Here is a 26593-nt window from a genome sequence, read left to right on the forward strand (position 1 = left end):
CGTTAGTAACAGGCTCAAAGGGCCCTTGCCGAAGTCACGACAAAATCCATCTATGTACACACAGGCACAGGAATCTTTGCTTTTACCCCATAACACAAAGTCATCCTCAGACCAAAGGTATGCTATTCTGTTTCCTTGCCAGAATACCCAAGGAACTGCAGTAAACTGAAGTTCCAAATCTTAACTCCACAGCAATGATATTACCTCCCTTTTAACTAGAACCTAGGATGTTGACTGCACTGTGCAAGACAGTTTATCTTCCTTTAATGAAGGCATATGAGTCTCTCTATTTCTCATACAGATTTCTGTATAATGTAATATCCTGAAAAAAAGTCATATCAGGAGATCTACTCTTCACTTCTATTGCACTAGCATTTTTTTTAGGAATGAAACTTATTACGGCTAATTTGCAATAGAACAAAACACTTACTTGTCTTCAATCAGGAAAAAGCCCTAGTCAATTTGGAATGGTTCATTTTTTTTCTGTATGTTTGACTTAGATGCTGGACTGAAAGCCAGATATTCAAAGGAAATTTTACGGAGAGTGAAAGAAAGAGTAGAAGCCATTTATCCCTGTTTTTTGTTTCCCAAATATAGATTCCCTCTCTGGGATTCTACTGTTCTGGAAAAGCCTCTCTCAGTTCTGCAGAGTTCTATGACATTTGTTATACTCTGACTTCAGTTTGTAAAGGATTTGTTGAAGCTTTCACTGCTCTAATGAGTAGGAACAAACATTGTGGTAGTTCAAGCAGATCTGTTTCACGATTTTATTTTCTGGTTTGCTTTCACCTTCTAGACTCAGACACTTGAAGAACAAAACTTTCAGCCGTATGTAAAAAAAACCCCGTTCATTTCCTGATGCAGGCAAATTGTACAGTCTATAGCAACTGCCAGGATGTCGGATGAGATAGCCCAGGTCTTCTTTCCAGAAGGTCAAAAAAAAAAAGGTGAAAGACAAGTTTACTCTCTTTGCTGGGTATGTGGGGTTTATTATGCTCTGGTTTTGTTGGATTTACTTCAGCCTTTTAAAGAAATTCACCTGCAAGAACCACTCCACTTGAAACTGTCTCATCTCCCTTTTGGAAGAAGCAAGGTCCTTGAAAGAAGAGACCGAAGAGCTCATTGTAGATATACTGATCTAGCCTATGACATTTGAATTACAAAAAAGCCACTGGGAAGGAAAGTGGAATGAAGGCTGAAACATCCTTTGTCCCTCTCAAGCTTGTTTTCTTCATGGACAAATTTTGAACATTTCCTTGGTATTACTTTCACTCCATTCCTTCAGGGTCCTCCCCTGGACCAGCTTGGTAAATGTGAAACAGTTCTTTGAACACTCTACACAAACAGAGGAGACAGGACACATTAGTGCTCCATCACAAAACCATTGTTGCTGTCACAATATTCAATTATTGTTGTTATGGCTAGTTCCTCTAATTACTGTTCATTGTAACATTTTAACATTTGTGTTTACTTGGAAGCTTATGAACACATCAATCAAAATAATAAAAACCTAGTTATAGATAATATCTCTAGGATAACATCAGGTAGGTTGCCATCCCAGGCTTACCACATTCAGTGCAATGAAAATCAAGTGCAAACCTTAAATATTTTTTCTTGGCCAGTGCAACAATCTCACCTGTCAGATATTCAGTGAATGATGGTGGAAGAGTTGCAGTTAGTAGTTCTTGGATAACTGTACTGTGTGTGGTCAGATTACATGAGAATTAATAGGGAAAATAGTAAATATTATTAATTAACAGAAGATTTCCTACAGAAAATGCTAGTTTTCACTGTCAGTAGGATACTTCATACAGAAGACCTTGCAGGCTGACTGCAGCAATCAGGCTTGGAAAGTTTCTGAAGGTTTAGAGAATAGCAGGTATTCTACTACTCATTTCCAAGAGCATCACCCACTTTGAGCTCTGTTCTTACTGCATGCTATAACCTGAAAAAGACAGGAGATTTAAGGCATCTCCAGCCTCATGGCCTGTCTGGGAGCTGCCCTTCTCCCCCACAGCAGACCACAAGTTTACAATGACTTAATAGCATAAATAATGCCATATTTCAGTCAGCTAGTTTTCATCCCATAAAAATTAAGTTATATTCTGTTTGATGTCCTTTAAGGAGTCTGAAAGTCCAGACCTGTCCAATACATTATCCTGTAATATGACTATGTATTGTCCTTAGTAGCTCACCTCTTGAGTAAGTATTGTCTTGAATTACAGGAAAAGTTTGTTCGTAAAATGTGAAACCTAAAAAATTGTATCTGAGGGAACACAGGCAAAGAGAAAATAAGTCCTAGCTGTGCTGATATGTCCTCACTGAATCTCTTCAATAGATAGAAAAATCATCTCTTTGTAGCTCCTGCTCAGAATAAAAGAGTCAGACATCATTATAGTGTGAATCACCAGCAAGGATGTCTTTCTCCCATCCTAACAAATCCATTTCCCTTAAGCATCCTCATTCTTTTCTCTCACAAAGGTGTGAGACTGTAATAATTTTTGACTTCAAAAACTATTCTCAGTCCATTTAAGTTTCTGACAACCAAATTTAAACTCTCATATCCTGATAAACGGAATAAAATTGGAAACAATCCTTCTATAATTTAAACTTCAAAATGGTGAGGCAGATGTCCATGAAACCTTAATAAAGATTTCTTGTGGATTCTAGTAATATGTGCCATGAGAAAGTCACATTTCCAAACCTACCTGAAGTGCACTTTCTTTCTGGGGATAACTCGTTAATGAGATGATCAGAAGAGGAAGAAACTGCGACAAGGATCTTCAGTGCATTTGTGCAGAGACAAAAGCATGTCACTGTAATGCACAGACTGATGTCTCATTCCCACCCTGTACTGATTCTCCTCTCTTGTCTCTAAGCAGCTGTCTTTGTACGGTATGGGATGGTGCTGTGCTCTTCTTTGGGTCATTCCACAAACAAATGCCTTGTTTGAATTCAGCTCATGCCCACTGGCTTGTCACAGAAGCAACAATCAGCACAGAAAGCTTAAGTTCCTTTCCTCAAAATAGAACAGACTTCCACAAGGCAGGAATAGCCATGTTCAGGTATGTGATGTGGCAGGTATTCCTAAAGTATATTCCCAAACGGTAAAGCATAAAATCACCAAAGAAAACCCCAAAAGCAAACATGGTAAGATAATGTTGCTGTGTCTCTGAGCTGCTGGTGAAATGAAGAATATTGCATACAGCTCCTCAGTCTTTACAAGAGCAACCGAACAATTGAGCTAAAATTAAGTAACTGAGGTCATTGCAAAACATTCACTTGTGACCAGTATCTTAATCTCTCCTTTTCCTAAACGTTTATGTCCTCATTCTGCTGTTTCTTCCATTGTTTTAAGCTGTCCATTTTGGAAACTCATGCGTCATGAATGCAAATGAAGAGGAAAGTCTGCAGAGGAGACTGAAATACTTTCCTTGCTCTGTCAAATTACAGCATCAATCAGGGAAGCATGTGAGATGTCAGGGAACACAGCTAAAGGCAGAGATGACAATTTAATGGGGTGTATTAAATTGGTGGACTCCAGTCCACCAAAGGTCAAGGCATATGAGCTTTGAAATGGTTCAAAGGATGTGTGAAACGTGCCAGGGAAAAGGCACATGCCAGAAGTTTCACATGACGAAAGTATAAAGTACCAGATCAGGACATGTGTCTTGTAGTGTACTGTTGTCTGGGCATAAGTGGCCAGGCAGGATGGAAGGTGGAAAGGATGCTAGGAAGCAGAGTCAGAAGCTGCATGTGGGAAATGAAACAGAGAGAGGCACTCAGGTACCAAGGAATTCTCTCAGTGTAGGCTGTGGAGCAGCTATGGTGATCTCTTGGTGAAGGGACACCTGCTGCAGGAACAACACTACTGCGGTGAATTTAGGTAGACAAGCATCACTTTTATCAGTAGACTGTGAATGGTGTGCAATTGAATTTCATTCAGGGAGGTCTCCAGCCTTCAGCAGGTGACAAATTTCCTTGGGAAATATTTCTATCCATTCGTCTAGCCTGCTAACATCCACTTCAGAGGTCAGAGGCCACCCGTCTCCTAATGTCAGGCAAGAAAAGCAGAGTTGAGCAGAGCTATCCAGTACAAGATCTTAGCAACAGCAGCTGTACAGGCATTCAGAGAGAAGAAATTTTCCAAGGATCAACCTCAAGTCCGAAAACAAGAGGGAGACGCTACCTTTGCATCTGACTCCATGAAATGAATCCTCCTGTTGTTTGTTGTTTAAATATCAAAGCTTTTAACAGGACCAGAAATTGGAGTCACTGGAAAAGAAGCTGCAGAATCCTCAGTAAATTAGTGATAAATATTTGAAGGATTTTTGCATCTTGCTGGCCTGTGATTAAAAGTAGAGTTAAACACAGAAGATCCTGTTTTCCCTTTGCATCCCAGCATCAGGAAGAGAAGAACACACAGAACACTGACACACTGGTTAAATTTAAATCTTCCTGAAGATGTGATTTTATGGCTCATCATTGGAAAATAATAGCTGGCATGTCTTCAATCACCCATGCTGTAGCTCCAAGCTGGCAAATATCCACTGCAGTCTTCAACATTATTTGTACAGGCAGGTGTAATAAGTACAGTGAGACTGCCCAGTGTCCAAATCAGGCCTGACTGCTGCACCCATCCCAGTAAGTTAGCCCAGGAATATCCCAGGTATCTCTAGCAGTATGGTATGGGTTGACCCCTTAGTAAACTGTCTTAGTTTCCACAGGGAATGGAATGGATGCCAAGTGGCTGCGTGCCGAGTGCCATGTTCCCTAAAAGATTCTGTTTGAGACAGTGTGAAGCTAATCAGAGCATGGGTTACAGTCAATGAGTCCCTGCAATTATTTACCAGGAATGCTCCCTGACAAATCCAGACCCATTAATAGAGATACAGAAAATACTATTTACAAGACCAATGCTAAACTGAAAAAGTAAGATAATGAAAATATCTCTAAATACCTCAATAATCACTGTGACATGGGATTAAAACCACAGTCTCTGATTCTGGGTGTGATGGAGTCAACAAAGGGGATCCTTGGATTATTTCAGCTGTGTTTTGGCCATCTCTCTATGTCTTTACAGATATCTAACCAACTGATGGTCACTTGGAATAGAAATAACTACCTCAGATAAGTTCTTGAGATAACTACCAAGTCACTAAAATTCACAGCCAAGCAGAATACTTCCTGTGCACCACTATCTGGCTATCAACAAATCTCCAAGTGTAGTTTCTTACATTTTCTTAGCTGATGGATGGAATAGGGTTGAGGTATACTGCCTTGTCTCTCCTACTGCTGGATTTGCTCTCTCCTGCATTAAGCAAGCTGCAGCACAGAAAAAAAAAATTGTCAGTATCACTAAGTCATTGGAGTTGTCAATGGGAGAAAATCTCTTAGATTCAGGCTTTGTAGATGAAATAATTTTTTTCTCTTAAAGAAGACAAATAAGCAGAAACAAAGCAAGCTCACGCAAAAGCAAAATTATATTTCAGTTACTTAAATTTTTTTTAAAGGACTTTAAAAATTAAGGCTAGAACAAAGTTTTGGAAGAGAAATATAACATAGGACTGAGTCTCAACCCTAGTACTTTTAATTTTATTATGGTTTTGTGTTAGTTTAACACAGCCTGGGTTTTAGTGCAGGGTGGGAGAAGCCACAAAGGCAGCTTCTGAGAGAGAAGCTGCTCAAAGGTTCTACTATGTCCAGCAGAGCCAATCCCTGAAGGCTCTGATGATGAGCATATTACTATCCCAATTAGAGAAGTTCATAATGCCTCTGTGATTACATATTTAAGAAGGAAAAAACTGTGCACAGTTTCTCTTTCCTCTTCGGAGGGGTGGGGAGGCAGCTGATGGGGGCCATCCCGACACAGCTGCCAGGACCGTGTGGCCACCGCCGTCTCGGCACCGCTCGCAGTGAACTTTGCCTGCTTAGCTGCTTTCAGCCAGCCGTGCTGCAAACAGAAGGGCAGGGGTGGCAGCAGCAGCTTCTCCTTTTGGGCGCCCCACATAAAGAGAGGCGCTGAACGCGCCGATGTCGCGGTGGCTGGCACCGCCCGCGCGGCTGCTGGGGGAACCGTGTGGCCGACAGCGAGGGGCATGACGAGCAATTCCCCACTGCGGAGCCCGGATGGGGTCAACTTTTCAGTGCTGTGAAACCCTGTAAGAAATTTTCAATTGACAGGACTTGAGAACAAACAAACCTACAAGCATCAATTCTCTCCCGAGTCAGATTAAAAATGAAGACACGTGAGGAGAACAACGTGGCAACACTGAGGTCGGTGAAAAGGAGGGAAGGAGAGGAGGAGGTGCTCCAGATGTCAGAGCTGAGATTCTTCTGCAAGCTGTGGTGAGGACTATAATACAACAAACTGCTTCCCTGTAATTCATGAAGTGTATGGGGGGATGTAGAGGTCTGCTTGCAGCCCATAAGAAAAGGTGCTCACGCTGGAGCATGTGGATGCTGAAAACTGTAATTTAGTGGGAAACCCAAGCAGAGAGAGAGAAGATAGAGGAAGAGAACCCTTGCTTCCAAACTAGAACAGCTCATCCTTAAAAGACGATACCTTATGAACTAAAATTACCCACAGCATGTAGTTTGGGAAGACTATTTTGCCCATAGGATTTGTGAAAATTAGAACCACATTGGAGAAGTTTACAGAGAACCGTCTCCCATGGGCAGGACCCCACGACATAACAAAAGAGACTCCTCTTCCAAAGCAAACTGAAGACAGATTTTATAGATGTGACAAACTGACAAAAAAACCCCATATTTTGCCTCTCTGTGCTGTCAGTGGGAAGGAAGAAAGGGCTGGGGGAGGTGAGGAAAGGTGTTCTGAAGGTTTTAGCTCTCATTATCCTCTTTAAATTCTTTTTAAAAAATTCTCTTTATACCTTTTATTTTTTGAGCCTGTTTTGGCCTTAAGGTGTTTTCTCCTAATTCTTTTCTCACCCCATGAACTTTCTAGCTTTTCTTTCTTTTCTCTGCTCAGCTGTACTCAGAGGATAATGAGTGACTGGTTTTTTTGTGGGTGCCTGACTTCTAGCCAGTGTCAAACCCCAAAATTTTTCTGAATAAAATGATATTTAATTTTTCCAAGTTATAAAAAAATGTGTTTTCCCAGTAAAAGGATAATTTTAATAAGTGTTAAACAGAAAATGACAGTCTCCCTTCCCCAAAAGAGCAAGCAAGAAGACAAATAAGCAAAAACTCATTATGCATGCAGCAGTTAGTGTTAAATCTGTAAGAAATGCCATTATTATAAGGTGCCAAGGACTACTGATAAATCAGATGGTCATGTTACAATCCACAGGGAGCAGGAAAACTGGACCAACAGCAATCTGATGTAGAGCAAGAAGGGAAAATGCAAAGTCCTGCCCATGGAAAGGAAAAAAATTCACACACTGTGGGTGACAAGCAGCTGGACTGCAGCACTGCACAGAAGGACCTGGGGGTCCTGGTGGACAGCAAGCTGACCATGAGCCTGCAGGGGACCCTCAGGGTGGCTCAAGGAGAAAAGCTGCCAGCCGGCTGAAGACAGAATGCCTCCTCACCAAGTTTATCTGGTGACCGACACCCCAGAGGGCTGCGTGGCCCGTCAGTGGGTTGGAGAGCTGAGCAGAGAAGAACTGTCTGAAACTCAACAAAGGCAAATGCAGGGTCCTGCACCTGGGGAAGAATAACAGGGTGACAGGATAAGAGGTAATGAGCACACATATATGTAAGAACACACATTTTTTTGCTCTGGTTGTGGTTGAGCACTCAAACAGGCTGGCCAAGAGAGGCTGTGGAGTCTCCAGCCTTGCAGACTGTCACAGACAAACCGGGCAACCTTGTGCAGCCGTGTGTATGTGAGGGAGTGAACTAGACAGATTCCAATTGTTCCTGCCAATGTCAGCTGTTGTAGCTGTGACGCAGCTCTATGAGTTTGTGGTTCTGTGAGGTGGATCAGAATGGATCAAACTTTTTTCCTGATTTCTTCCCTAGAAGTGCAGAATCATCAATTAGATACAGGAAGGTGTTGCATAGTGTCATTTTTATGTCAGTTAAAGTTAAGAGCTTAAGTCAAATTCATATTAGCATGCAGAAACCTTGTGTGGAGAGGTTACTGGCCTCATTTAAGTAATTTGTAGACCCTACAATGTTAATAGGAATGTATGCACACCATCATTTAAAGCGTTTATTGTACAAAGCACCACCTTTCACACTTCACCACTGGAAGATATTTATCAGATCACAGTATTTAGAAACAAAACATTGTTCCAGCTATTCAGTAGCTGCTTCTACAGAGCTAAACATTACAAAATGTGGCCCATGGCAGCCTTTTTCCAAATACTTAACCTGTTCATGTTGCATCTGTGTGAAAAATTATACCTTTGACCTCTAGAATACCCATTTCAGCATTCAAAATCCTTCTGTGAGTGTATAGATTTAATTTTTTAAAACCCCAAAATGAAAACAAAACCCCCAAAGATGCCTTTTCAAAGGTTCATAAATATGGACCAAAATTGTAGCAAATGCCATTGTCTCCAAATGACTTAATGTTTACTTTACTGGGGAAAAACTGCCGGGAAATAAAGAGTTCCATGCCAGTGTAGAATGAGGTCGTTTGCATAATTACTAAGAGTTACTTAATAATTACTGCCAAATGTGATTGGTTTATATTTGGTCACTTACATCAGTGATCATTCAGAAAAAATAATTCATGGCCTTGGGCATTTCTATAAACTGAATGTGGATCTTTCTCTTATCTCTCTCAACTTCACACACTCTCAATTTCACACCACGCTGTGCCGTATGACCCCCCCCCCCCCCCCCCCCCCCCCCCCCCCCCCCCGCCTGGCCCCCCCCCCCCCCCCCCACCTTTCACACCCCGCTGGTCTCTTGCTGAGACCAGCATTTAACCCTGCATTTTAGTACTTTCAAAGTAGTAAACAGTTTTGGTTCCCATTGTTCATATACTCCATTTTGTATTATCTTAAAACAATATTTAGCAGAAGGGCCAGCAAAATTCCTAAAATAGTAAGATTTAATTTGGCTCCTGTGCAGCTATTTCCACTAATGTAGCACATTTGGTCTATCTGACTTAAGTAGTTCTTTGTTTGACTAATTTGCTGTTCCCTCTGCAGCCTGGTCCCTTATTCAAATATCTCATCTTTTAAAACTTTCTCCTGATAATCATGCTAATCAAGTTAAACAAAGCCTGTAATTGTTTCTTAGTCCTCTAGCTTAACTGCTGAAACCCACACCTGCTTGACAGCCATTTTTGTCAGTCTCCTTAAAAGGTAGAATTTTTATCTGACACGGATAAAATATTTTGAACTCCCAGAATACATATAAATTTAAGAAAGCTCTAAAATAGTTCATTTTAAATCAAAGAAGAGAGGTAAAAGAAAAGGCATAAACACTTGTAACACAGCAAGAACATAACCAATTATCCGTAAGCTTCTTTTGCCTACTTACTACCCATACTAAAAGCTTGCTCAAACCTCAACCCATCACAAGTATTCTTGTTCGTTTTATTTGAAGAATAGCATTGTGTAAATTGTTCTCTTCAACCAGCTTATAAAACCCTGTAATTCTGATATGGAAGAAACGTACAATATAAAAATACTGCATTCTTTTCAAATTGCTTCTAACTGCTTTTTTCTGTTTTCTTTTTTTTCCCCAAGAGCCTATAACAACAAGCCTTATGCAAACTGAAATTCAGGAAACATGTCTCTTTGAAGCATACTGTGATTTCCATCTTACAGTACTAGCAGAAGCTACAGCTAATCCTACTTTTCTGTTTATAGTCTAAACAGTTCCCTTTCCATTCCCTTTGTTCTGATTAGCTCCCATAGCTTTCTTTGTTCTCACAAAGTGGAAGGATGACAAAAATCTCACACGAATTTGAGGGGAAGGACAAAGATTTTTGCATTGTAGGATCATGAAAAATGTTTAAAAATGAGAATTACATAGAAAGTCAGAGGACCAAACTTACACATGAAACTAGGTGCATGAAACTGTGAACTAGCTTATTGATGTTGTCTTTTCAAGGCTCACAGTTGTGCTTCAGGGGAAGAGCAAACTCAGTCCCAAATATGTTCTGTCTGATTTAAGGACCTCGCCCACTGTCACTGAAGTTCTTTCAATCAATGCTATAAAGACATATATATATATGTCTTTATATTCTCTACTGAATTCTGCTAAGTATTTGCTGGCAAAACCATGCATGACACAAGAACACAAGCACTACACTGGCCCATCTAGCTACTTTAGTGACTCCTTCAGTGACATGCAAGGTGCTGTAGGATGAAAACGCAAGGACTCCTTAATGAAAGATAAGAGATAATCCCTGTTCCCAAAGTGTCTCTTTCCAATAGTGTCATCTAAGTCTGCAGAGGTGAGGAAGAACTTGAGCCATAAGCTGGGTGTTAAGCTTTCCTTCCAGAGTGTGCACTCACATACGAGCAGTTTGTGATGAGAATAGAGTTGTTTCAGAATGGGGCTTGGAACAAAAGTTCCCATTGATAACCTGTTAAATTCAAAGGGTAGAAGGCTAGGAGACCCCACTGGGTTTCACTCTGATCCCGTTCTTCTCAGTATTTTAATTATCAGCTTGAATAGTACAACCTGCAAAAGTTGTACCCAATCCAAGAGTAAAGTATATATATATACCTGTATATATATATATATACTGTATATATATATATATATATATATATGTATATGTATATACCTGACCTCAGGAGCCAGGATCCCAACAGAAAAGCTAGTGATGGCAGCAGACACAATAATGGACACCAAAAAAAATGAAGGAAGAGTTAAATATACAAATAAATGGGGAGGTATCAGTTAGTCAACAGAAAGGCAGAAAAGGATTCTGAGTAATATTGGACAAATAAATAAGTTTATGTATGTCAAGGAGATGCAGTTTGGCATTGGTGTATATTAAAAGTACATTGCTTTATCTGAGAGGTAATTATTCTCTTCTGGTCCATTTCTAGTTTATGTTAACTGGAGAAGTCAGTACGTGTCCAGGGAAATTCCAGAGACCAAGGAAGACGAAAAAAACATGTAAAACCTGGAGAGGCTCAGAAAATGTGACATCTCAGAGAAAGATGGAAAAAGCTGAGTTAATTTCACTTCAAAAAAGAGGTATAGAGTGTGAGTAATTTGCTAATGTCTTCCTAATGCTCCAGCTGAGTTTGACTAAAGTTGATTCTCCCCACCTCACTAGGAAATGTCATTAGCAGTCAAATGTAGTATAGAAAAGATGGCTGGTACCTCCAATGCCAAAATTAGTGGGACTTCATGTATCCTTCAAAAAGACAGGTCCCTGTTCTAGGCTAGAGGATTCTGGGATGAGGATCTGGACAGGTTGAGACTGGATCCTCACTTAGAGGACACATACTTTTAGCAGTTCCTTGTAACGATGAGTTTAAAGGAAGCATTTCACCCATGATATGAGATTTTTGTCTCCTCATTCAGAAATATCCATCCCTTCCTAACCTGCTGCACATGGACTCCTGCCCTGCTACATTATTCACAAAAGTAAAGTGTAAAAAAACTGAGCAGCACGAATCTGAGCTACTCAGATACTCTGAGTATTTAAAACAAAAGCGTAAGTAAAGGAACCCCCTGTGCTGCTGATTCAGCAAACTCCATGTAATGATCCTAACTGGAAGACCATTGTACACAGAAGAACTAGTGATCCATGTAGTAGGCAGCGTGAGTGGAGAAAAGCCAGGGCTGTGCTGTGCCATGCTCTGCTGTGTGACATACACAGCTTGGCCTCCAGACTGCCTCGAGCTGTGTCTATCTGTTAACTACAGTATAAACACACTTGGCTGACTGTAGCAGAGAAACAGGCAGGTCCCTCTTTATACTGGTGGTTATACAACTTGCATGCCCTTGTCTCTATCTAACAGTGAAGCAACAAGTTCATGCAGGAACCCCCTTTTCTTAGACAATGTTAAATAGGATTCTTTTCCTTGCAAGAAAATATTGTAAGAGGAACAAAAAATAATAAACTTCCCATAAGTGGATCTGTACAGCATGCCCACCCATTCTGTGCTGCCCAATTTGAGATTACAGCACCTGAAGTAAGTTTGTCTATACTATGATTTCTTTCTTAACAGTATTATCTCTAAAAACCACAATTTTAAACAGTACTTTACAGAGTCTGAGAAACTTTTAGACAGGATTTATAAAAAACACACCCTCCTGGTCCTAAGTCTTGTCATTCCTTTATCTGTTCTTTCTACTCCAAATCCTGAAATGAACTATCATTACTAGGACTCCTCAGAGAGAGGATATGATTCTGCAGGGTATGTAATTATGTTGCTTATGCATCTTCAGGGAAATTACTAGTAGAGTCCATGTTAAAAAGGGTTGGGATGCCAGAAGAATATGGCTTAATCAATTGCACCATAAGAAATCACCATTTTGCACCTTTCTACTCAAAGAATTTTTGCCTTATACTAAAAAAGCAGAAAAACGTTTCTGTTTGTAAAAAAAAGTTGTCTTTCTCAGTTGTTTTTTACAATGCCAGATTATGTTTGATTGGTTAATTCCAGTAATACAACTTCCCAAAATAATAATTTATCCAGAAAAGTGAAATCTACATATCCTTACAAATCTGCTGATATGCGTGCAACATCAGTCATGGAGTGAAGAACCAATTTGGCTATGGAGATGACCACCTGCAATTTGCTTCAGGTGTTGTAAGGTTTGCAAGAAGCAGAAGTCATAATAAGAAACTTCCTTCATATGCAAGAAAAAAAAATGGAAACCTTATTGTGGAGGCAGCAATGCTTTATGGTTATGATCAGAGGAGGAATGGGGCACTGCTTCCAACTTCAAACAATGGCATTGCCACACTGACTGTCAGGGTCCACTCACAGGTGAAAACGAATAAATTGGACAGATGTGGCAACTCTGCAGTTGAAGCCAAAACCACAGTAACATAACTATTTATTGGGAAAGCCAATGGACATCCTCTGTCTAATTACTGCATGTGGGAGACACACATAGTGTATCAGTCCGGAAGAAAATTTGAAATGGTCCAATAATTCCCACACCTGTTTTATCTGTTGTCTCTTCATAAACTGCTACCTCCTCTATGGATCTCATTACCAGAAGCTCTTTTATCTTCTTTTTCTGAGAAAGATTAATGAAGCTTCCTAAGTTTATTGAGTGAAATTGTCAACTGATAGTTACACATGGAGACACCAATCCATAATTCTCCAGGATCGAGGGGATTCTTCACATTTCCTCCAAAGGATTTTGAATCAAGCTCTGATCTGTAAGAGAAATGTGTGGAGTACACTTAAGGATGAAATTAATGAATTGTGAAAATATATTCAAATTTTGTGCAACTTCCATGATTATGTTTCTACCAGTCAGCATGCATTTTAATGCATTCTTCCCGCACCTGGTGCCTGAATAACAACTAAATTGCACACTACCAGCAGAGCTGATTTGCTTTATTGAGTTATAGATGTATAAGCAAGAAAGGGATCCAAAATGTTTGTACTTCATGTAATTCAGTTTTTTGCTTCAGAACTCACTGTTCTTCCTACCTGTACTTCTCCCAGTAAAATAGCCCAAGCACCTGCTAAGCATCTGCAAGGAATCTAACTCCTTTCTTACCACTTGATTTGAGTGATTATGTGTGGGCACACCATGGCACAAGCTTGGCTGAAGAAGAATAAAGTCTCAAAACAGCAAATTGTGTGCTGTACTGCAGGACAGCCGAGTAATCACAAAACAACTATTTCTTTTTATCAGATGGACAACACTGTATCTGCACAGGAGTTGCAACAGGGTTCACAGTGGGATTCTGGTCCTTATAAATTAATTAATTAACTGCAAACCACAGTGAATCACAGTGTTTACTCCAGTTGGCCCAGCATGGGCAAAGAGGAAAGGACTTTGAGGCATTATCCGAGAGAAAAACAGGAGTTCTGCTATATCCCTGAGCATCTGTGTGAAATGCTACCATTTGTTTTCCTCTGCAGGTATTGCAGTCTGCCCAGCTGTCAAACCAGGATGTCACACTCAGCTCTACAGGGTCTTGAAAATTACAGCTGCACAGAAGAAAATGTCTTAGTCACAGAAGGAGACAAACAGGCTCCATTACGAAGCTGTTACAGGATCAGCTGTTGAAAGGAATTGCAAGTGCTGGGATAATAATTTCCTTACATATTTGGCAAAAGAGATTCTCACAGAGCCACATCAAAGGAGCAAGAAGAAGCATCTTATGTTTTGTTGCCCAGAAACACATCTGCAAGACTGAGCTGAAGGGTTTTTTTGCATAAACTGAAACTTTCCAAGTGAATTCGAAGTCCTATATAGAACATTTCATGGAAATTGAAAATTAGGCCAGCATGATAGAGGTGACTGGAGAAAGCTTAGAAAGATAGAATAAAGAATGAGTGCTTTCTTCTTGGTGGAGAAAGCTTTCTCCTTGAGGCCTGGAAAGAGACTAAAAAAAGCCACCAAAATGGACCACAAGGCACAGGGGATCCTGGAAGTTGGTGTAAGAGATGTTCATGTTAGTAAGAGGTGATAAAGACAGCACTTCATTTCAGCCTTCTATTTTACATTTGCAAGTCTTCAATGTGAATTACTGCTGGGTATTGTCTAGGCAGCATTTCCTATCATGTTTCTTTGGTATGGAAAATAATTTAATTTCTTGAAATACAAGTAGTCGCTTCTTTGATTTCAAAGTTCTACAAAAGCCTTGTCAGTAAAAACCACTCCATTTTTGTGCTTTGATCCCAAGGTTTGAGCTTGTCTTTAGGCTCTAGTCCCTGAAGAAGCATCATGAGATGAAAAATCAGCTTCCAATAACAAAGAGCTAACTAACTGTGTTTCTACAGTTAAAGAAATAAAGACCTAAGGCTCTGTGTTCTAACATTTATAGTTATTTAGTTTTGGCATCTAAAATAGTTTGGATGCATAAGGTTCACTTTACAAGAAACATTTTGAAATTATGTATAATTTCTGGTTTTGATTGTGATTTTTTTTTTCTGATTGGAGGCTTGAAAAGTTGAAAATGTTTGGTTCTCAGGCTTCCTGTGCGCTGGAAACCTCTAAAAGCCTGTTATTTAAATGAAAATAGGAAATAATTCCACAACTTCAGAATCTGGTGTTTCATGACAGGAAATCTGATGAAATGGGAAGTGCCAGTCATTCTGTATTATTTCGCATCTCTTCAGGAACAGATCTCCACCCCTAATACCATTCCTGTAAGACTCACCCACCTGTATTGGAGAGTTAATAATCTTTGGGAGAATCATGGGGAGCAGGTTTTGCAGAATTTGCATAATGTATAACCAACATAGCTCAGAAGATTCACTTGGCAATTCACTGCACAAAATCAGTCTTATTCCTGCTGAGACAATGCAAAGGAGATTGCGACTACCTGCTATATCTGAGTAATAATGTTTAAGACTCAACTCATGCTTTATGCAGAGGATCAGATTTGTTTGACAGTTTCACACCCTCAGGCATGATTTGATTAATATTAGGAGGTAAGCTAATAGTTGTTTTTTTCTTCCTAGAGACTAACTCAGGTGATGAAAGGCATTCCTATAACTTAGTGCTACATCATCTGATCTCCTTTTTCTATCAAAAACATCAGGTGTAATAAAGACTTTTGTGGCTACAGTCAAGGCCCTACTGTCTAGTACAAATTGATTTTACAAGTGTATTTCTTGTGTTTTCTGGTTTCTGGCTCACAGCTTAGTGTCAGTGGCTGACCACATCTCAGTGACTGGAAACAAAGAAAAAGTTAGAAGCAATGATAGCGTGTGCTGCACAGTTCTAGCCACACTGCCTCAGCATGTCCCTGTCATTTCAGTGTCAAAAGACCAGACAACAGCTTCAGTTTCATCAGCAGGGTACAGTGCCCTCCTCCCCAGCCCCCAAATGAAAGCGTCATCATCTCCACCACAAAAAAAAACCAGTGAAAAATATTCTGTAACCTACAAGCAATGTACGGTTCTTTCTAAGCTTTTCTGGCGTGTATGAGATACCAGCTGCAGACAGAACTAAACCACAGAATCTGAATTGCCATATCAGTAACCATTAAACCTGAGTCCATTATTCTGCTGACATTATGACAGTATGTCTCTGGTAAGACTCCAAGGAGAAACACAGTCAAAAGGAGCCCCTTCCCTGAAGTATCTGCTCCTCAAGCAGGTGACACAGGATAGGTTTTACTGATACCAGGCATGAGTTAAGCAGAACAGGAGACTTCAGAATTTATGTTTCCTTAATGATGTAACAGTGGCTGATGTATTATGATATGACGTAGCCTGAATGATTTTGTTCTTATTTCATGATAGACTCAACTGAACCAGAAAAATCTCCCACAAGACAACAAAGTAACATTTCAAACCTCAAAACCAAGAACTATAGAGTGTCTCCTGAGCTTTGTAGCACAGATTACTAAAATACACCTCAAGCTTGGTAGAACAAAAAGAAAAGCTTACTTGACCTCCTAGACTACATCCACTGCCAGTGGGACAAATATTAGATGCCAATAAGTCTTGGAAAAGGAGGAAAAGCCTGGAGAGTAGAGTGCTTGCAGCCTACTAGCAAAGCTGAAAGACGAGAAAATTCAAACCAGGCATCAGGACATCTCTAAAGTACTGAAATGACTACAGCAATTGGGGCACACCTTTTGGGGCACAATTTTTAATACTTGAAATACATAGAAGTGGGAAGAAATAGTTTCATTATAAATGCAATGTAAGCTACACAGAGGGTTAAAGTTATATGCAATTCATTTCATCTCCTGCTGGACTCAGAAGAATATTATCTTCAGTGGGACTTAATCTGCCATTTAATGGCAAAACCTTCTCCAGTGGAGCCCCAGCATACTCTGATCTTTGGCGCTTGGGGTAGCTATGTTGCTTACTGACTTGTTTTGAAACCTCTTCAGGGCATGAAGAGTTCATCCTAATGAACAGCCCTTTTGCAGCTCCTGACCTGCAAGAAAGGCTGAGCACAGCCCAGATAAGGGCTAGATATGTAGGAGCACACAAGAGAAGGATTTTGTGAGAATACAGACTTCTGCTGCTAAGCCTGTTTCTGAGTACACGCCAGCTTGCTGCTGCTGTCATCTTAATGTGCACATCATACGACAATGACCAGTTAGCTTCACTTAGGCTGCCAGTCAGTTTTCAGATATGAGCTGTAAAGTGAGTCCTGTAAGGCTTTCCTGCTTGACAGCAATACAAAGTGATCCTGAGAATGCAGAGCTGAGTTTAATAGGGAAGCACAGTTATCCCTAGCTCAGCCACATTCTCATGAAAGCTCTCCTAACCCTATCCTCTCCCACAATGTCTTTCTCTTTCCCTTGAAGACCATGTTATGATTCAGTGACCAGTGACAGAGAAGCCAGGTTTGTCTCCATTGCTGCTGTAGATTGTTCTTTGGCTGTGCATGGATCATCCAGGCTTGATAACTCAGCCTGCTATGGATAATTATCAAGGGCAAGATAGGTCTTTCTGCAGTGGCACAGATTTTTCTGCCTCACTTGAGGAGTGTAGCTAGTTAGGAACAGCTTAGAAGAATAGTAGCCTGAGAGAACTTCAAAGGAAGAAGTTGCCAGTCAGCAGAAACAGACATTCCTGTTACAGAAGGGAATTCAAATTGCTCCATGGGATGAATCACAGTGATTCCTCTCACTGGCTGCAGGGCTTTTTGTTCTCCACATTTTCTGTCAAAGAAGTCCAGGGAAACCAATTTCAGAGGCTTTGTTGATATCAGGAACTATCACACTGGGAACTACTCTCTTACCTGGAAGACCAGACGTGCTGTCAAAGGAGAAAATTGTATCACTTTGATATGATTTATTCTTGACAAATCCTTATCAGTTGCTTTCTATCCTTGCAACATGCTTTTGAGTGCTTCTAGATGTAATTATTAATAATGTGCCTAAGAACCCTTCTCCAGGTTCAAGTTGTCCCTATTGTCCCATTTTCCCTTTTTAGAAAGAAGTAAGATGCCTGAACTTACTGGGCTCCTGGGAATTCCTTCAGTCTTTGTGACTCATTAAATATTGTATTTTGGCTTAATGTGTCCCTGGTAATAAATTCTGGTATTGAAGAATTGGATCTCAAGAGCTGCTTAAGGGATCTTGCTGCTCTGAGTGGCTTCTTCCCCAATTCAATTAGTGATAGATAGCTGACTGTTTTGTATCCTAGGTAATTTTTAATTCTCTGTGATTTAAAAAAATAATTGCAGAGCCATCAGATAGGGCAGCACTAGCAGTAGTAATGTGAATGAATCCCTTTGAGGTTATTCAGGCAGCCAAGGACTCTGTCCCAACTTTCTTGCAGGTGGCTCTTTCTGATGCAGCTATCACTCAACGGCTTGTGCTGTAAGTCACTTCCTCAAGATCCACTGCATAATTGAATGAGCAGATTCATTCCAAGCCCTGGATAAACTAAAGAAAGAAAGAACACCTGTGACTTGAAATACTGAAGCAGCATATGTTTAATAAGTATCTCTGTGATTTCTTTTTCTTTTCAAGCTGTGGCAGAATTTCCTTCTCTCTTCTGTTAATGCAACAGACTTCAAAGAACCCTAAGCCTTTCAGAGAGTCCTTTTTTGTCTTCAGCTTTTGATTCCTCTCCTACAGATTACTAGGGCTGAAAGACAATATATGTCAGGACAGTGACCACCGCAACATGGCATGATTTATTCATTATCCAAGCATGATGCTTAAAGTCAGGTCTAGATCAGTGCAACAGGACAAGCCACAGAACAAAATGTTACATGTGTTTTACATTTATGTAACATATGCAAGGTATCCAATAAATGGATCATATAATAAATCTATACCTATATTTATATGTTTTATTGTCTGCTAAAACCTAACAGACAATAAAACCTAACTTCATTGCTGTGCACAAAGTGTCAGATAGCTTTCCTCTTCGGTGTGGATCTGCACAAGGGATCTAACGAGCTGTCATGCCCTCTACACAGATAAAGTTCACAGTTTTGTGGGCAAAACTCTCATGGTTGGATAACCAGATTTCATTTAAGGCATAAAATTATATACATGATAGATATTGCCACATCTTTTAACAGGTTGCTGAAATGCTCAAGTGCCCTGTGCCTTGAAAACAGGAATCTAATTTCTAATTTGAGTACAGTCTAGGTTTATTTTCCAGGCACTGGTTTCTTCTGGCAGAAACCTTAGTCATGCAAATCTGTGGGTACCATGAGTTGAAATTCCTGGTTCCTGACCTTTTCACTAATTTAACTGGGAGGAAGAAACAGGCTTCCTCATACTTAATTTTGAACTTTTTCTGTACTCCTTTTTTCTCCTAGGTTTTACCATTTCCAACAACTGTTAGAGTGGTGGGACTGTGGTTTTAACCACAGCCTCAAAGACAGTGCTGGATGCCACTCCTGGTGGAAAGATGATAGTCTTCCTCCAAAGAATACTCATGTCCCCTGTGACTGTGGAGAAGATGAACTTGGAGTGATAACCTCCATCTCATTCTTTTGGGTTTGATTTTTTTTTTCACATTCACAAGAAAAAATGTGTTTGTTTTCTTTTAATTATATTTCAAATTTATGTGGAAGTTTCTATACAATGAATATTTAAAAAGTTTGAGTTCTCCCACTCAAAACAAAAGGTAAAACTTTGATTTGATGTGTGTGTCATGTGTCAATGACACAGAACAGTGCATTATATTCAGTGGTCTCAATATTATCTCAAACTTCATCACCACAGAACAACATTCTCTCTTTTGTAAACCCAGAACAAAAAGTATGTTGCCAAAACATTGAAATAAAAAAAACCATCTCAGAATATACAGAAATGATAAAACATATTTTGCAATTCTCATCATAGTACATAAGAAATGCTTACTTGTGCTTTTTGACAATACATCAAGACATGGAGAGAGATGCAATTAAATACAGATCCAGCTCCAAGAAGCAAAGGATGGATGGATGGATGGATGGATGGATGGATGGATCGATAGTGGTATGAAGGAACTATTTTGTAAACTATTGACTAATAGGATGAGAAGATGGAGGTGAGACCATGAGAAATGCCTGCAAAATTTCAGAAAGAGACAAAGTAACAAATTAAAATTTCTTTCTAATCTACACATCCAAAACTGGATACACGTGTTTTTTTCATATTATGACAAGGCTGGGATCAGGACATTTCCAGAATTACACTGAAAACAAAAACTTGTGTCACCAAATATTAAGAATTGTGTTTTCTCTGAGCACCATAAAATCTCACAAATAAAAGAGGTAAACTTTAAAACTGTCACTCTTAAAACACTTGGGACTGTCACGGAAATATGACCACTAAAGTTTTGAAACATGGGTTAAAGTTGGTTCTGCAAAATTCAGCCTTCTCCAGGAAAATGTAGGACAGAAGAGTCTGATCTAAGGACACTAAGACAGTAAAGCATAAAGTAAGAACTTAATCTGATATTTGCAAAGAGATTAATTTTGGGTGTAACAACAAGTACAAACAGGAGACAATCTTGTCTCAAGCATCACTGGAGAAGTAATGTTACTCATACTTTTCATTATCTCATCAAATACAAAAGCTCAAGAGTACTTTGTGTCTTGAGCTAGAAAATTATTCTTCCTGGAATAAATAAAGTCTATATGGATTTTTTTTCCCCCCTTTCTTAACCCCTCATACAAATAAAAGATAGGCCAATGTTCTTCAAATTTTTTGGTTGCACAACCCTATTAAAAACAGTTTTTGAGCACACAGCCTCAATAATGGAGTATATGCTTGTTTATTTAGTAGTTATAAAAATGTAATTCTGTAATAAAATGCTAAGTACATGATAAAACATGGACCAAAATAAGACACTTAAAAAAAATCAAAGTATTTTGATTTTTGTTTAATTTTATTTATAAATGACGCAGAAAATATTTTCTTCATGCAAACCAATGGATTTTTTTTTGTGCAAACCTTGCAGACTGTCCTACATCTGGTGTTTCTTCACTTTAGAGATCATGTCCCTACAGGATGTGATTGTAGACAGAGATGAGGAAAAGTGACATAAAGGTGAGTCCCAAATACCTGTGGAGAGACAAAGGACAGATCTTGGATTTAGGCCATGAAAATGGAAACACCTGTCAGGATTTTCAGGTAAAAGCAGCATTGTCCTTAAAATTCAAATCTGCAAATTCATGAAGTGCCTTTAAAATGTGGAATTTTGGAGGTCTTTCCCTTTGGCATCCTGTTCATGCCTGCTGCTTTGTACGGTATACTAAGGTGTACATTAAGTTTTGCTTTCAAATATTCTCATCAGGCATGGAAGCTACATTAAAGGTTTTTTGAAAAGAAAAGAAAATAAAATCCCAGTGGCCTGCACTCCCTGTTCCTAGGTCAGATATTGGCTGCGCCCTTTAAAATCTTGCAGTCCCCTTCCATCCCATCCCACTCTTAAACAGTGTACTTGGACTTAACAGTTTATAAGCAACAAAGGCAGGACATCCAGCTTCTGAAGCAGATGGGAAGGAAGGTAACAGTGCATGAGCCTGGAAGATTTCTTCTCTTGGCATATGTTCTAATTATCCTTGGTGCTACATGCAAACAGGAAAAAAATTGGCTCCCTGAACAATACCTGAAAAGCTATTGCTTTTCAGCAATACAGATGGATCCTATTGAAAATGTGTTAACTTTTTACAGTATCATTAAAAGAAATACTAGACTCCAAGCTAAACAGGGAGTTCTTCCATGGGCACAAAAATTGTAACTAATTCAGCAGTCAAGTAGAGAGGTTATCAGCTGCCCACCACGTTTATTTCGAAGTCAGAGGGGTAACTGCATAACGTGTGTGATGGGCAGAAAAGCAGCCTGAATTTCACACAGTAATTCCATCCGATGACTTCATAAAGGCCTAATGGTGGTACAGCCAGTACAGCTGGAGTTTCTGCTGCCTAAGCTTCCCTGCCTTGGAACACAGGTTTCCTAGATGGATGCTAACTTGGGTATAAGTAATCTTGGAAGCAATATGTGCTCTGCATTTTGGCATCACCCTAACACAGGATCCAGCTCATACCTAGATAAAATGCTTCCCTCTTTCTCTGCAAAGCTGCTGGGTCCTGAATACTGAACAGTAGAGAGGCAACACCACATTTGTACATTTCAAAACACATTCACCACGAACCTACAGCACAGGTAATACCTTCAACACCTTTCTTCGGCTTCTCAGGTGACTATTAAGGCAGTGGCAATGTCCGTGCCAAAAGAGAAAAAATTAAGCTAGTTTCCAGTCCTTTAATGTTCTTTTACTCCTCACAAAGGTAATGATGAAATAATTTTGCTGCTTCAACCTTAAATCAGTTCTGCTCCTCCTTGAGGAGCAGAATCAATTCCCAATCCCAGCTCCCATCTTCATTCTCTTTTAGCCAACTCCAGAAAAGTATGAATATTAAATGTAAAACTAATTGAAAGCAAATGGAAAAGCGCTTGATTGAGTAATCCAACAATATGCTGATAGAACTCTGCTGTAGGACCTAAAGGAAACTTAATGAAACAAATCCAATCTTTATTGTTATTATTTCCCAAGAGAATAATTTCTTGCTAAATGCTGCCATTGCTCTGTACAAAATATTCAACAAAAAAATCTGCTTCCACATTCTCAGGAAAATTAATCCTGAGTCTCTCTTGAGATCGGAAATGATACAGCATTGAAAGCTAGATCCAAGTATGTTTCATGTCCTGAAGGGTTACTTCTCATTGAATGCCATGGACTTATTCATGTTCAGGTTCCTCAGCTGGTCCCAAAGTTGAACTTCATTGCCCAGTTCCTGTCTTGAGGTTCAGGAGCTTTAGAAATGTTGGAAGACAGTTTAACATTTAAAACTAAAGCTAAAATAATTGCTGAGTTACTCCGCTTCTTCACATTGATTGCCACTAGTTGTCCTGTCTTATTTATTGAGGGGGCATATTTTCCTTAATCTTCCTTTTCTATCCAACATACCCGTAGAAGCCCTTTGTATTCTTTGAATCCCTGACAACTGCAGCTCCAACTGTGCATCAGCTTTCCTGTTCCCTTCTCCATACATCCAGACAGTATCTATATTCTTCCCAGGATGGGTATCTGTTCTTTGCACTTCTGTCTTTAACTGGGAGGCCGAACGAGTTGTGCTGGCCTCCTGCCTTCCTTTCCTGGTTACCTATAGGAAAACAAGACCTTTTGCACTCTGAGAAGTATGTCCTTAAGGAGGTGACAGCAATTTTCACTTTATCCCCTGAGGGCAATTTCCCAGGCTCTCAATGCACTAGTTCCTCAAAATTTTGCTTTCCTAAACATGAGGATTCTTCATCTGGCCCATATCCCTCAAGACTGTAAATTCAATCCAATTCAATTCAATCAGGCCAGGCTGACACCAATTTTGGCATCTCTGTGCTAGTTACATCATCCGTGCTAGTAAATAGCAAGTGTGGTAATGCTTCTCCTCTGGTTGGGCTATCACCTGGATTAATAAATTATCCTCAAAACATTCCAGGAGTCTCCTGGCCTGCTTACAGCTTGCTGTGTACTTTTCCAGTAGATGTCAGAGCAGTTGAAGCCCCCCATGGGATCAGAGCCTGGAGGGTGACTCTTCCTGTAGCTGAAGTAAAAACACTTCATTAACATCCTCCCCTAGATCTGGTGGCCTGTAGTAAACATCAACCATGAGGTTTCCCTGGTTGGCTTGACCCCAGTTTTTACCTATAAATGTTACCCAGTTCACATGCTCATTGCTGGTTTTCCATGGCAGCTCGCTGTAGTTCATCCATTTTCCACACAGGGGGTAACATGACCCCCACTGCTGCCCGCTCCTCCTTCCTTGCCTGTCCCTTCTGAGCAGTTTATAGCCACTGATGCAGTGCTCCAGCCATGCAATTTGTCCCTCCACATCTCAGTGACAGTGCTTAGACCACAGTGTCCCAGCTGCACAGTGGTTTCCAGCTGTTGCTGTTACCAATGCTGTGGGCATCGCTGCATGGGCACTTCACCTGCACTACAGACTGTCTCACCTCTTCAGATGAACACACCCCAATGTCTTTGGGGCATTCCACAGGTGTTTCTGTGTTGGTTTCTAATACATTAGCAGCCCCTAGTTTTCCCCCTTTGTTCAAAGTCCCCTTCCCCACTAAATCTAATTTAATGCTCTCCACATAGGTCTGGACAGCTTATTGGTCAGCAAACTTCTGTGCCACTTTGTCAGGTGAGTCTCACAAGCTCACAACATAACCAGCTTCCAAAGGCAGGTCCACGACCACGGAAGCCAAAACCTTGAGTATGGCATCAGCTGTGCAGCCGGGCATCCATCTTTCAATTTGACTCCTCTTTCCTAAACTCCTACGTCGGCCTGGGAGGACAGAGGAGAACGTTACCTGTGCTCCAGAGGAATTGGTATTGCTCTGAGGGATATACAATCTTTTCTGAGTGTTCAGAGTTGTCTTGCCACAGACCCTACATAGAATGTTATTGGAGCAGATGGTAATTTGTAGGGTTCAGCAGGCTCAGCAGCCTCAGTGACATTGTGAATGCAATCTGTTGGTAGGCAGTGAACTTCTCTAGAGAAAAATCTGGATGAGAAATTGGTGCTTTGGTGGCTCACAGTAATGAATCTCCAATTACATCTTTTTCTGAAGCTACTGTTTCTCACACAAGTGATGGAATTGAATGGTTGGGGTTTCCTGGATCCTGTCCATTATTACTTTGACCTTCATTGTGCATGCCCAGAGCACAGTATCTGTGGTGTAGAGACACTTCAGGGGAAGATTCTTCATGTAGAGAAAATTGTGCAATCTCCTTATCTCATGATTTACTAGTGTCAGAAAGTTTGAGGTTAGATTCCCTTGTACAGCCTCAAGACAGGGCTGTTGGTCAGTCTGGGACAGCACACAATACCACTTATTACCTCCCTCTCACATTCCCAGGCCCTCCACCACCCATTAAACTCATCCTGTAACAGAGCAAATCATCTGAAGATTTCTTGGGTCCACTTGCAGCTATGACATCCACCGGTAGGGATGGATGCTAGAGTGATATTCAGGTACTGGAGCAAAAACAGTTATTCTGGATAGGTGCTTCAGTTTTTGGCAGACCTCTTTGAGTGGAGATATCAACACAGGTGTAATGTTTCTGCTTGGGTTTCAGCCTCAGCCTTGCAGTTGCAGGAAGGGGCACTATTTTCTTTCCATGGGCAGTCTTGTTACAGATTAAAGGAGAAAAAAAAAAGAAAAGCAAGCAACACAAACTTGGAAAAGACAATTCTCTTGAAAGTCTTTTGAAAGACTCTCTTCTCCTAATTAAAATTTGCTGTAGATCTCAAGTTTCTGTGTAGGCTTGAACAGCCACCAGCTAGCTGGGATGGCTGTCAGAGCTGCAGCATAGGCCTGCTGCTGAGCAGAGTAGGCAGCAATTGAGCAGATGTCAGTGTACTGCCCTTCTTGCACCATTTTTCTTGTTAATGCACGAGTACTACACGGACAGTCCAGCATTTCCAAACTGAGGAAGCTGCAGTTTTGAAATTCTGTTTCTTCTTTGCAGTTGCGTACTTCTTCTAGCACAACTATGGACTGTGCTAGAAGTGTTCGCTCCATATTTTTAGATTTTTATGCATGTATTTAATTTCATAAATATTGCTGTTTAACAGGGAAATGAGAAGTCATGAGACAAATAAACCTCAGCAGATAGAAAACAGTGGCAAAATCCCAGAAGTCTAAATATTCATATTAATGTATTTTTAAAACCTTTCTAAGGGAGAATGGAAAAATAAAAATTACAGCAAACTCTGGAACTCCAGCTTTGATTTTCTGCAAGTTTTTTCCTATAGAAATGTTTTTTTACAGACCAGGTACAACAAGAATGCAGAAACGTCATTAAGACATTGAAGCTAAAGCTCAGAAATAAAAAATAGGAGCTACCCCACCGTGAGTCTCAGGAAAGGGCTAAAACACTGTTAAAGTCACTGCTGGCACCTCTTCTTTGCACCACTCAGTATCTAGTGTAAAGCAAATGAAGTTTGGTTACTCAGTACCTTTCCAGTATTTGCTTTCCCTCTTCTCTTTCCCCAAACAACATTTGCTTTGTGATACTTTGCTATGAAAGCAGTTTGTAGTATTTTCACGTATAATGTGACAGCTGGCATCTTCTGCCAACTGTCATCTTTTCATGGAAATATGATGCAGAGTAGGAAAGATCCAGCATCTATCGGTGCACTGTGGCTTGCTTCTGTCAATAATGCAATGTTAGCAACATACAGGAACTTGGCTGAGGTCAGAAGCAGCAGAAGTGGGTTTCACACAAAAAAAAAAGTAAGTTAAGGAGTTAACACATTTGAAAGACGGTGACATAATACTCTGGGAAAATACTGAATACAAAATCTGTCTCTCCAACTGTCTTAAAGTAATTCAGTTCCTTGCTTTTTCTCCTTGGGTTAAGAGGAAAACAGAAAGCAGTGCTTGTTATCCCAGCATAACCAGAGACTCACAGCTGTCTTGGCGCACAAACAGAAATTAACACAAGGTGTGACAGTCCTGTTACAAGATGAATCAGCTCACCTCAGTTCTTCACTGACCCTCAGGACAGATACCCTT

The 26593-nt window shown here is 40.2% G+C and overlaps 1 protein-coding gene across 1 annotated transcript in view; it reads left to right on the plus strand.

The window, feature by feature from the left end:
* CPLX1 (complexin 1) overlaps positions 1-7575 on the plus strand; it is a 199056-nt gene extending 191481 nt beyond the window's left edge. Inside the window, exon 5 of the mRNA XM_041471051.1 lies at positions 7313-7575. Within this exon, the coding sequence (XP_041326985.1) occupies positions 7313-7534 (222 nt within the window). The 3' untranslated portion in view covers positions 7535-7575. The remainder of the gene's footprint in view (positions 1-7312) is intronic.
* Positions 7576-26593: the final 19018 nt, after the last annotated feature.

Source organism: Pyrgilauda ruficollis, unplaced genomic scaffold (assembly GCF_017590135.1).
Source record: "Pyrgilauda ruficollis isolate IOZ18807 unplaced genomic scaffold, ASM1759013v1 scaffold106, whole genome shotgun sequence".
In the NCBI taxonomy this organism is placed as follows: domain Eukaryota; kingdom Metazoa; phylum Chordata; class Aves; order Passeriformes; family Passeridae; genus Pyrgilauda; species Pyrgilauda ruficollis.